General features: G+C 45.1%; 1 protein-coding gene across 1 annotated transcript in view; it reads right to left on the reverse strand.

Moving 5' to 3' along the window:
- Positions 1-1,964: 1,964 nt before the first annotated feature.
- The window catches only part of LOC144596498 (clathrin heavy chain linker domain-containing protein 1-like), a 46,232-nt gene continuing 34,747 nt past the window's right edge, over positions 1,965-13,449 (reverse strand). Inside the window, exons 9-11 of the mRNA XM_078404845.1 lie at positions 9,682-9,884; positions 3,885-4,064; positions 1,965-2,286 (exon numbers count right to left, since the gene is read on the reverse strand). Of these exons, the coding sequence (XP_078260971.1) occupies positions 2,078-2,286; positions 3,885-4,064; positions 9,682-9,884 (592 nt within the window). The 3' untranslated portion in view covers positions 1,965-2,077. The remainder of the gene's footprint in view (positions 2,287-3,884; positions 4,065-9,681; positions 9,885-13,449) is intronic.

Raw genomic sequence — 13,449 nt, forward strand, 5'->3', positions numbered from 1 at the left:
GTCGGCGGCACGATGCTGACTATGGCTCCCGTGTCAATCAAAAATTCCGTGTCCGTGATTCGATCTCGGACGTAGAGGCGTCGGTTCTGGCCAATCGCAACCGCCTCTATGTACGATCGGCCGAGGCATTTCCCGAGAAGGTGCAAGGTGAGCGGCAGTTGCGGGCTTCTCCACCCCATCATAGATGGTAATAACACCAGCCGCGCTTGTGCGGATCTTTTTGGCGGTGCCGCCGCGGGCCGCCCGCTGATGCCGAGACCTTGTTGATGGAACTGTTTCTTTTTGATTTGGACGCCATGAGCACATCAGCTTTCTCTGCATATGCCACGGGGTCCTTAAAAGAACAATCCGTGAGCATGAGCTTGACGTCCTCGGGAAGCTGCTCTCTGAAAGCCTGCTCGAACATGAGGCAATCCGTGTGTTCACCTGTTAACGCCAACATTTCAGCCATGAGGGCGGACGGCAGCCGATCTCCGAGATCCGGTAGGTGCATAAGCCTCTTAGCTCGGTCATGCCTACTGAATCCGAAAGTTCGTAACAAGAGTACCTTCAGTGCCTCGTACTTGTCGTCTGCAGGCGGGTTGACGATGAACCGCATCACCCGCGCGGTCGTCTCCGGTGGTAGAGCGCTGACGAGGTAATAGTACTTTGTTGCGTCCGTCGAGATGTTTCTTAGGTGAAACTGGGCTTCGGCATGGACAAACCAGGATTGCGGTTGATGTGCCCAAAACGGCGGAAGGTGAACGCTGACCGCGCTTAGCTGCGGTGTGCCGGGCGTAGGAACCGAAGACGAGGCGTCTTGTTCACCTATGGTAGGGGATCGGCTGGATCACGTCAGGGTCACCAATATGGCGAGTCTGGAGACTCGTTCTTTGTTGAAGAAGTTTATTGCGACAGCAACATTCGATTACAAAGTTTAACGAACGAGATTACAGACAACCATTAACTCTAACTGTTCACTTCGAAGAACTCGCCTAACTGACTGGTTTTGGGCGCCAAAACCACACGTGACGACGCTGTCCAATCAGCGGGCTCAACTCCCTGGACAAATCCCTACGGTCGCCCTCACACGTGACCTTGCTGGCCAATCTGAGGGTTCGACTCTCAGGACCAATCTCTATGGTCGCTACAATGGGAATTCCCAGGACATATATAGGCAAATTTCCATGTAGTCAGGTTGATACTGTACTGGAATGGCTTGGCCTGAAAGAAGCAGGTATTCTGCGGTACAGATCTTCAGAAATGCAGAATGGTTGTAGTATCATTCCATAGCCTTTGCTTTATTCATTTCTCTCAGCTGTTCATTGATATCACGAGGAAAGAGTGAACGGCGCAAATAAAAAGGCACAATTATGTGGTGACATTTTGCAAGCAGTACAACATCAAAGAATGGAATATAGCAGTTCTGAATTTATTTGGATAAAAGAAACAGCAAAATCAATGCTGTAACTGACAAGCCTTGTACACTGCATGACTAAGAACCTAAACCTGGAAAATGATATAAACCGAACTTGTTTATTTTTTTAATGATCATTAATATGATGGGTTGCACAGATTCCTGCAATGTATTTCCAGTCATCATTAATGCAGTCTATGTGCAATCCACTTAACATGTATCAGCATTGAGGCCTTAGCATCTGATGCACAGTTCCACAAAGTTCAATTAAAAAAGTTAAATATACTTTGTTAACTCTGTTAATTCCACTCTTAATTCTGACAGGAGTCCAGTTGAGCACATGATCTGTATAATGTAGACCTGAGGAAATTATGAATTATTGGGGAAGGGAAGTTCAATTATTTTTGTTTTGATCACCATCACTAATAGGTGTTAAGATTATTGAAGCCCCATTGACATCAATGGAACCAATGTCAGGGGAACACATTTGGGGCCATATTGTTTGCAACAGTGACCACATTTCAGATGTAATCCATTGAGAAATAAGTCCTGTATTTTCTGACAATGTGATGTGAGATAAAGTTATAAGTTTAACAATGAATTTTGCCAATTAAACTTTCCATCTTTCATAATTGACTTTTATAAAACATAGGTACAATGTTTGCTCAGTGAAAGACTGAGTTACAATAAAACATGTTCTGTCAATTTTGCACCATCTTTATCATCATCAGTTGTAAATGTTATTACTGTTCCTCCTTCTAGTGATGTGAGCACACTAAAAATGCCCTTTGCCAATTTGTTGAAGCTGTTAACGTTGCATGCATCTGCAATTTCCTGCCAATCTTCCAGTGTAGAGACACCATCATTAAGGATTGCCCGTTCCAAAGCACCTAATAATGCACATGATAATGAATTTTTACATCATTTATCCACAGTATTGATATTAGCATTACATTTACAGCGTTGTATTAGAAATGAGAAAATTCTCAATCGTGGGTTCAAATTTCCTTGGTGGACAGAACATCCATCCAATGGGTAGCTCTGTGAGATTTTTTCTTAACATATATTAAACTTGATTAGAATATTACTGTCCACATTCCATCTCATAATAAGTAACACTCATGGATTACTCTGACATTTTATATCCCCATTAACTCCATATCTCAAAGTACTGAATTCAAGTTGCGCCTACATATTTGCAAATCCCCCCCATTTTATTATCCCATCCAAACTCGAGTTTTGTCTGCCCAGTCTGAAGAAGGGTCTCAACCCGAAACATCACCCATTCCTTCTCTTCCGGGATGCTGCCTGACCCACTGAGTTACTCCAGCATTTTGTGTCTATCCAACTTTGAAGTCTGGGCTGCTCCTGATGGATTCTGTCTCATTTGAATGAGATCAAAGTTTTGGTTGTTTGGAAATCTGAAAAGCAGTGGAAATGGAGGGAGCAGATGTGGAGGGAGGAGATGTGAACAGAATTTTCATCCTTAGTCCAATGGGGACTTTAAAAATTAGAAAGGTCCTATCCTTTCCCTGGTTGGAGTGGTTTCAGTCAAAGCTGAAGACATGATAATATATAGTAAATCCTCGCAATAATGGACCTCTATATAACAGATTTTGGTTATAGTGGCCCGCGACTCCTGTTGCACCACCCCACCAATTACACAATGAGCTGGAACCACTTGGCGTGCTTACAGTTATTGAAACATGTGTGAGTACCAGACCTGTCCCTGGTACGCCACATGTGGAGCTGGGGACACTGAGGCTCCCGGCGTGTGAATTCATGCTTATTTAACCCCTCTGTTGCTGTGTTTCTTCCCTCCTCGGCTTGGGTTAAACTTTACCCCTCCTCACTTGGTTATAGTGGACAATTGGCAATAATGGACACCTACCCCCGTGCCCCCCACCCACCCACTGTGGTCCATTATTGTGAGGGTTTACTGTATACATTTCCTTTCACCATTTACTAATTTAGGGGAAACTAGAGTTCTACTTAACCACCTGAGCCTTAAATCCCAGAACTATCTTTAGAACTCTTTGTTCTTCCAAATCTCCTTAAATTCCACCTCCACATTAAAGATTTTTATTTCATGTCCAAATGTTTTTTTAATGACATCAAATATTACCTGATCATATTTATGTGTAGAGCAACAGTAGATATCAATCTAACTCGCAGATGCAAGGACCCAGGTTCAATCTTGAACAAGTGTTTTTAACATTCTCTCTGTGACCATGTCCATCTACTCTGAATGTTCCAGTTTACTCCCACAGGTCAAAGGTGGGTTCATTGGCTATTGTAACATTATTCCTTGATTTAGTGTGCATGGTATAATGATCAAAGAAGAATTGAGGGGCATGTAAAATTGAGTGTGTTACGGTGTAATGAGACTGATAGGATTGTCCTGTCAGGAGCCAGTCTTAGGTTGGATGGGCTGAGTGGTCTTCCATGAAGTACCTAAGGGCACTTTACAATGTCGTTGTGTCTTTACCTTGACCTTGATCATATATCTCCTGCAAAAGGTGGAATCCAGCATCCTTGAGATTAGTTGATATGACCCACAATATAGCTTGTCCTATTGAGAGGACTGCTGGATTTCCATTCCATTCACGCGTCAGGCTCTGAAGTAGCTCAGTATTTTGATAGGTGTTCAACAAAAATAAATAATCATCTGAAGAAAAACAATCCATATATAAAATATTAGTAAAGAGTTCATATAAGGCAAACTGGCAGCAAACCAAATTGAATTATAATCTGACAACTAACATCAAGTCCCAGCCAGCCCAACCTCTCCTTATAGTCCAAGCCCTCAAGTCCAGGCAACATCCTTGTGCTGTAAATATTCTCTGCACTCTTGAACACAATATTCCAAATGCAGCCTCACCAACGTTTTGTACAATGTAACATAACATCCCAACTTCTATACTCAGTATCCTGTCTGATGTAGGCCAGTGTACCGAAAGCCTTCTTAACCAACCTATCTGCCTGTGACTTCACTTTCAAGGAACTATATACCTACACTTAGATCTCTCTGCTCTACAACACTTCTCAGTGTCCTCCCATTCATTGTGAACGACTGCCCTGATTTGACTTCACAAAATTCAACAACTCACACTTAACTGCATTAAACTCCATTAATCAGCCCACTTGCCCAGCTGATCACGATCTTGCTGTAATTTTTGATAACCGTCTTCGCTGTGTACGATACGATACAATAGAACTTTATTTATCCCAGGAGGGAAATTGATCTGCCAACAGTCTTAAAAACACAAAATACATGAAACATGAAATTAAAGTGCTGAGTGAAAAGGATTGGAGATGTGCAAAGCTTGGGGAGGGGGTGGGGAGTCAGTCTCAGTCTACCCCATGACTGAAAGGGGAGGAGTTGTACAGTTTGATAGCCACAGGGATGAAGGATCCCCTGTGGCGTTCTATCCTGCATCCAGGTGGAACCAGTCTGTTGCTGAAGGTACTCCTTCAATCAGGTTGACCAGTGTGTCATGGAGAGGGTGAGATGTATTGTCCAAGATGCTCTGCATTTTGAGCAGCATCCTCCCCTCCAAGACCACCTCCTATGAATCTATCTCTGCCCCCAGGACGGAGCCAGCTTTCTTGATGAGTTTGTTGATCCTATTGGCGTCCACGGCCTTCGCCCTGCTGCCCCAGCACACCAGGGGATACCCCCATCTTTCGTGTCATCTGCAAACTTACTATTCATGCCTTCTCCATTCTCATCCAAATCATTGATATAAACCACAAACAGCGACGGGCCTAGCACCAAACTCTAAGGCACAACACCAGTCACAGGCCTCCATTCTGAAAACACCCTTTCACCATCACCCTCTGCTTCCATCCATAAAGCCAATTCTTTATCTAGTTGGTTAGCTCTCCCTGGACCCCATGCGATCTAACCTTCCAGAACAGCCTACATGTGAAACCTTATCAAATGCCTAGCTGGTCCATATGGCCTTGCTCTCAGCAATCATTTTGGTTATTACTTCAAAAAACTCAATCAGATTTGTACGACACTATCTCCCATGTACTGACTATCCCTAATGGCGGTGCTGGCTCGAAGGGCCAAATGGCCTCCTCCTGCACCTATTTTCTATGTTTTTCTATGTTTCTAATCAGCCCCTATCTAAACATAATCCTGGATGCTTCATCAAAACTTCTTCCATTAATTGGAGTATTATGGTGCGATTCCACCTCCATCAGTTCCACTCATATACCTTTGAAGGTACAATATTCCCTTTGCAATAATGCCACCATACAATCAATTCTGGTTATGGTCTCTAACTTCGGATAAATTGGGTTGGGGTTTACATACCACTGGTAAAAATGTAATTGAACAGATGTTGAGAAATTTTAAGACAAATTCTAACTTGAACCAGGTTGTTAGAATAGGTTTGGGAGTGATCGGCAGAAAATGGGAAACTCATCAAAGTGAGGGAAAATAATTCATCTTTACCTGCCTCCTTATGGAAAAAAACTATATTGTAAATTAATCGATTCCAGGCAGCAGAGATTAAAGCGTATGGGCCACAGGCAGCTCACTGGTGGAGACAATTCAATTTATAATCTATCTGTCTACATATATTACTAAACCCTCATCGGATTGTTCACCTTGTTGTGGTGGCTTGCTTGCTCCCATGAATCCGAGAGCGATGCTGTCGGAAGCACTAGCTTCTGGTAGGGCCACCCATGGCGGTAAGGTCGAAGATGAGGGTACAGACTAAGAACAATCCAACGTACAAGATCTCAACGGCAGACCAGGCGGACAAAGTTATCTTGAACTCAATGGCTGTGAAGGCGGATGAAGGCTGCAACAAATCTATCAGCTCCAATCGTCTTGGTTCCCTTGCCATTGGAATTAGTTGATTGATTTGTGAAGGACCGTGTGCTTCTTGGAGTGCAACATCAAGTACACGTTAAACAATCACACGCACAGGGGTCTTCGTTCTGACATCGGAATGTAGACCATCATCCTCGACCTCGAGGGAGCCACGACGACGACAATTACTAAAAGTCTCACCTTGCATGTATATATATATATGTACCTATGTATGTTCCCGAAATACAGCCAAAATGGTACATGATAGCCCAACAATTTTAGGGGCACCTTACTCACCATTCGCCTGCGGTGCGCAGCATCAAGTTTTGTGCAAATTGTTGCGCTCTCGTGTACTGTTTTGGCTGTATTTCGGACACATCCCCCATAGAATAAACATCGCCATTTTCATCTAATACTTCCGTGTTCATCTTGCGTCACAATGAGAACCCAACGGGTATCCGCTCGTGCGCAGTTGGGGGAGGGTTGACAGGCTCAGCTGCGCCGGGAGGACTGGTGCCCATCCCGGCGTGCCCCGCGCCTGGCCGTCCTCCCGTGGTGCAGCGCAGCAGCAGAGAGAAGGTCAAAGAACATGGCTGCCGGCAGGACGAACATTGGGAAGCGCCTTGCGTCCGCTCTCCTGCTGCTGGCCGCCACGATGGCCGCTCGGGACCAGGGTGCGTGGCTCCCTCTTCCCTTTCCTCTCCCCCCTCGCCTACCCCCAGCCCCGGGGTTTCAACATCCTGGCAGCCACGCCTGCGCAGTGCACTGCCACTGACCAGGCCAGGCAGCCGCGCCTAAGCAGTTGGGGAAGGGTTGGACCACGACAATGCCCACGACAAGCTACGACAACCTACCACCTAGGTGATGGCAAGCTGCCGACAACCGGCAACCCAGTCTTCGCGACCTAGGATGTCCACAAGACAGGGACTACGACAAGCTACGACAAGCTACGTCAACCTGCACCTACTACAACTCCAAACTAGGCAGCATACCATGGCAGAATGACATTATCCGAAGACCAGCAGCAAACAGCCCACTCTACAAGCAGAGGTCCACCACTCCAAGATGAGACCCCCCAAAAGACCACAACCCAAGCCCCCACACCCTCCTAAAGGAGTTTATTTTTCGATGCAGTGCAGTGGTTGAGTTGGTTTTGTTTCAATGATCGAAATAAATGAAACGATTTCGCCTTTCAATGCAGTGAATTGCTTGTTTTTGTATTTGCTTCATTGATCTAAATAAAGGAAAAGGGTTCTCTTTTAAATGCAGTGCAATGCCTGTGTCAGTGTTTATTTCATTGGTCAAAATAAATGAAACTAGAATATTTGAAAGAGATGCGATGAGAAAGTAGTTAGAAATGCAATAAGTTCAGATTCCAAATTTTTTTTTTAAATGTCCAAAATCTACTTTATTCAAACAAACTATATTCCTATGAAAGGTGGATAATTACATGCAAAAATCTTTTTTTTTAAACTTCAAACAATCACAAAATATACCTAAAAGGTGGTCTGGCCGGACCTTGCTCTTGGTATGGTCAGGTGTCCACCCCTCTTTGACAGCATCAATTCCACAGCTGGCTATGCAGATGAACTTCTGTGGACGGGTTTTGACAGTTCCTGTCGCAACTTGTCTTCTCCTGATCCCGGTACCTGTCGCTGGTTGATGTTGGTAGTCGCCAATGACAGTACCGGCGACAACCTACCACACCTGGCGACAACCTGCGACAGCGCCCACGACAAGCTACGATCATTGGCGTCAAGCCAATTTCGAACAGAATCAATTTTCCCCAACGACTCAAGACCTGCTATGACTCATTGGAGACTACTCACGATCATGCCCGCAACACCCCGGCGAATGTGCGGTGACAGACTAGTCGCTGGCAGTCGCCTTAAAAATCGCCTAACTGGGACAGGCCCTTTACTTCCTTCACTTTAGCCAATAAGCAAAACTAATTTAGGAAGTCTATTATTATAAAGTAAATGTATGTATAATACCATATTTTAGTTTCATATTTTTTATCAGAAATGAGCTGAAATAGGAAAATATAGCAATAGGTTTGCAATACTGAGTGCTGCCAATGATAACTTGGACGTCCAGAGCATAGTAATTAGCAAATTGCAGTCAGTAGTTTTTGATTTTATCTATTACCATCAGGCATTAACACTGGTTCTACCAAACCTTATCCATAAAAGGGTAAGAGGCAAATGCCAATATTGCATCTGAAATTGAATGAATGTTTGAACCTGAAGCTCTGTTGTCATGGCTTGGATGTTTAGGCCGAGGGCGAGAATTTAACAGTTGAATCCATAACACTTCCCAGGAACGTAAGAACATAGCAAGATACCTTATTTGGCCCCATGTCACTGCTCCACCATTTAATAAGATCACAGTTAATCATTTACCTACGTGCCACGATTCTACATATCACACAACCCTCAATTTACTGAACAACCTAAAAGTCTATCAATCTCTGTCATGAATTTCCTCAGGAACTGAACTTGCTCTTTTGTTTGGGACCAACAAAATCTGTAGTGCAATGATTTCCAAAGAATAAACTCAGATTTAGAAAACAAACATGATAGTGATAGATTTGAAGAAAGAATGGATTAAGAAAGAAACAAACAAATAAGGGGTAGCTTAGTAAATCTAGTAACCTTGTATTTGTAGAAAGGAAGCTGTATTTCAAAAAGAGCTGGTAAAATGAGGGGGATATTGGCCCCAAAACAGGGAAATAGAGGTACATATCAGGAAATAAGAGGTCTGATTAAATTTCATCATATTATCATAAAATCTCCCCATTTTTTACAATCTGCCAATATTCTAAAGTTATCTAAAGTGAAGCTTAGTGAGGAGTGCCCAGTTTGTAAGGATAAGTAACATGAATAGAATTAAATCAATACAAATAGCGTAAATAACGTATAATATTTCTGATGCTATCCTAGACTCACTACACAGAATTAATATCCTGAATTTTCTACCAAAGACGATTGAGTTGGGTTCCTTCCTACATCCCAAACAATTTGCCTTGTCCTTTTGTTTGGGAACAACTACGTTTCTGTCAAAGAGTGTATTCCGTGTGTACAGACATGTTCCTGAAATCCTGACTTTATGTTTGGTTGGTAGTGTATCAATTCAAGCTAATGTAATCTATACCGGGCTGGAAGAGTGTAAAATCTATCATATCTCTGTTCCCAGACTGCATCCAGCTATTAACTTTAAAGAATAAGGAGTGGTACTGTAGTGTACAATACATCAACAAATATATTCTGGTATAAGACTCAAGATTACGAGGTTGTTCAGTAGACTGTAATTCACGTTTAAAGTAACTAACTGAGAAGGGGAAATGTTGTAATGGTAAACCTTAAAAAATACTTATATTTAGAAACATTATTGTTTAAGTTCTCTCACAATATTAATTTTAATCAACAAAATATAATTAATTCACTTGAATTCTTACCCAAGCTGAACGTTTTGAAATCATGAATATATCCCATCGCCCCAGACATCTCCCCAACTCTGCACATGCAGAGAACAGCTTTTTTATGCACACCACATTTATTATAGACAGTCTGAGCCAATGCCATACACGTGTCTAAGTCTTGTAGTTCAGTTTCTCCATAATTGTAAAGTGCATCTCCCAGGGCTTCAGAACATGTCAATCTAAAAGACCAAAAGAGAAAGTAGCAAAGTACCAAAAAAGTTTTAAATCAAGTAACAAAAATAAACACTCAGATGCAAAATGATCCGTAAATTATAATAATAATAATAATAAACATTTATTTTTTATAGCGCTTTTCCAAATGCTCAAAGACGCTTTACAAAAACAGTCAAGACATAAAAACAAACAGACAAACTATCCTGACGGAGAAGCGGAAAACAAATAGCGCCAGCGTCCTCTCACGTCAGGGTCCGGCAGTAGACAATAAAGAACACAAGACACACAATTACAATTTTTAACACAAACAACCATCACAGTGATTGCTCCAGGCACACTGTGATGGAAGGCAAAGAAAAGTCTTATCTCCTCCTCATTCTCCTCCCGTGGTGCCACGAGGCGATCGAGGCTCCCGACTTTTGAAGCCCCCACCGGGCGATGGAAAGTCCCAGGGCCGAGCCGAGCAGGCCGATGAAGGTCCTGAGCCCCCACCGGGCGATGGAAAGTGCCGCGGCCATGCCACGCAGGGCGATGAGGGGCCTGCGAGCGGGTCAATCAAACCTCGCGCTTCGGGGTGGTCGAAGCTGCTACGGCTGGAGCTCCTGAAAGCCGGTCGCCAGCCAGGGACCTGCGAGCTCCCGATGTTGCGGTCTGCAGGGCCCACGGCCGAAGCCTCCGAGATGGTAAGTCCAGGCCCTGCGACCGGAGTCTTCAAGGTCGATCCCAGCTGGAGGCCGCCGACTCCACGGTGTTAGGCCGTAGCACGAACGGAGACACAACACGGTAAAGGTCGCATCTCCGTTGAGGAGGAGATTGGAAAAAAAAGGTTTCCCCCACCCCCCCCCCCCACATATACAGAGTTAAAAATAAATCAAAAGAAACATTTAAACGATAACAAAGACAAAAACAAAAAAAAGACAGAGAGACTGCCGGTGAGCCGCAGCTGCAGAACGCAGCCACGCCTCCTTAGGAATCTTACAAGATGTCATCACCTTCAGAGGTTTACACAAAATAACATATGGTGCCCATTACACAATCTACCTGATTTTCCATTCCACTGACTTCATTGGGAAAGAAATCTGCTGGTGGTATATAAATTTTTCATTTTGTACTGCCGCCATAGTTGGATTTCATAATCAGTATCTTATCTTTGTGAGGATACAAATTATTAAGAACTCCATACACAACAGAGCTTTTCAAATTTAGAATGGTGGCAGGCACACCAAAATCCAGCTGAACAAAGATTCCTGGGAATATGTCGTAATTCATCTTCCTCCAGTCCGAGAAACAGCTATTGTCATTTACCTATCCAGCATCGTAGCGATGCTGTAAATGTCTCTCAATGACACTTGCTTCAATTTTGGTAATAAGCTTGTTATATGGCACCTTATCAATTGTTTTCTGGAAGTCCATGGAAATATTAGCCCCTTCAACTCTATTCAATACCTTATCAAACAATTCTATCAAATTATTTGGACAATTATTTAAACTAAGAATTTATTGAAACATAATTTATTCTTAACACATCCATGTTGACTTGTCTTAATCTTGTCCCAGATCAATATTTTTAAAATGTCATTCCACCAATGAGTTCAAACTGACTGCACATCCTTCCTCAGATATGGTGCCCAAAATTGCTCACAATATTCCGAATGTGGCCTTATAGAGTCTCAGCATTACATCCCTGTTTTTGTATACAAGCCATCTGCCACTTCTCTGCCCACTCTTCCAACCTGTCCAAGTCCTCCTGCAGAGTCCCTGCTTTCTCTACACGACCTGCTCTTCCACCTATTTTCGTGTCATCCGCAAACGTGGCCACAAAGTCTTCAATCCCCTCGTCCAAATCATTAATATGCAATATGAAGAGTAGCAGCCCCAGCACCGACCCCTGCAGAAATCCGCTAGCCACTGCCAGCCAACCAGAAAAAAACATTTATTGCCACTCTTTGTCTTCTGCCATCCAGCCAACCTGCAACCCATGCTAGTCTATGCTCTTTAATACCGTGGACTCTCATCTTCCTTAGCAGCCTCACGTGTGCACCATATCAATGGCTTTCTGAAAATCTAAGTAAACAACATCTACTGACTCTCCTTTGTCTTTCCTGCTATTTACTTCTTCAAAGAATTCCAGCAAATTTGTCAAGCAACACCTCCCCTTCACAAAGCCATGCTGACTTCGGCCTATTTTATCGTGAACTTCTAAGTACTCCGTGGCCTCATCCTTTATAATCAGTCTGTCTGTCCGTCCGTCCGTCCGTCCGTCCGTCCGTCCGTCTGTCTGTCTGTCTGTCTGTCTGTCTATATAACTATCTCTAAAACTCTCTTTTTGTGTGTATGTGTGTATGTGTGCACCATAACTTTGTGGTTCGCACAGCTAAAATGGTACACCATAGCGCCACAATTTTTGGTTCACGCTACTCACCATTATCCTGGGCGTAACATGCACCAACTCCCATTCAAATTGAAGCTACATTTTTAAAGCTAGAGAGATTTTAAAGTTAAAAAAATTCCTTTCTAAACCAATTCCTGAAAATGCTCAGCATATGACGTCACAATGGGGCACGTTCGACTTCATTTGCTCCTCACTTGCCAAAACAAGATGGCCATCGGCAGCAGGGCCGCCCGCCTGGGCTCAGTGGCTCCCTCGCCACTCTCCCCTCATCCCTCGCCCCTCTCCCCTCGCCCCTCTCACCTGGCCCCGGCCCCGTGGGAGACTCGCACGTCGGCAGTCAGCGTTGAACGCACGGGCACTGGTAAGTGGCTTTCACGGAGGGGAGTGGGTGTGGCGGCCGAGTGGGTGGAGGGGAGGGTGGAGGTAGGGGGAGAGGGGGTGGGGGGAGGAGAGAGTGGGGGTGGGGGGAGGAGGGGGAGAGTGAAGGTGGGGGAGAGGGGGTCGGGGAGAGTGGGGGTGGGGGAGGAGGGGGTGGGGGGACAATGAGGGTGGGGGGAAGAAAGAGTGGGGTGGGGGGGCAGGAGATAGTGGGGGTGGGGGTGAGGAGGAGAGGAGAGTGGGGTGGGGGAGGAGAGAGTGGGGGCGGGGGAAGAGGGGGGGAGAGTGGGTGTGGGGGGATGGGGAGAGTGGGGGTGGGGAGGAGGGGAGAATGGGGGTGGGGAGGAGGGCAGAGTGGGGGTGGGGGAGAGTGGGGGTGGGGAGGAGGGAAGATTGGGGGTGTGGGAGAGAGTGGGGTACGTGCAGCATGAGTGGGGGTGGGGGAGGGGAGGGGAGGGAAGTGGGGGAGTGGGGGTGAGTGAGGGGAGGGGGGAATAGGGGTGGGGAGAGGGGAATGGCGGTGAAGGCAGGGCTAGGGGAGTGGGGGTGGGGGCAGGGAAGAGCCAAGTGGGGATGGGGTAGGGGGGATGGAGTGCGTCAGTCGGGGGAGGAGAGGGGATAATGGGGATTGAGTGGGGAGGGGGGGATTGAGGAGGGGCTTTGGGTCCAGGGCTCACTTAGTCACACCCTCTCCCCTTCCCTGTTCCCCCTCGACGAGGACTTGGTCTAGTAGACTCTAAAATCTTACCAACCATCAAACTCAGTTTCCAATATTCTGCCTTGCTCCCTTCTTGTGCAGC

The sequence above is a fragment of the Rhinoraja longicauda genome, chromosome 9, assembly GCF_053455715.1.
Source record: "Rhinoraja longicauda isolate Sanriku21f chromosome 9, sRhiLon1.1, whole genome shotgun sequence".
NCBI classification, from domain to species: Eukaryota; Metazoa; Chordata; class Chondrichthyes; order Rajiformes; family Arhynchobatidae; genus Rhinoraja; species Rhinoraja longicauda.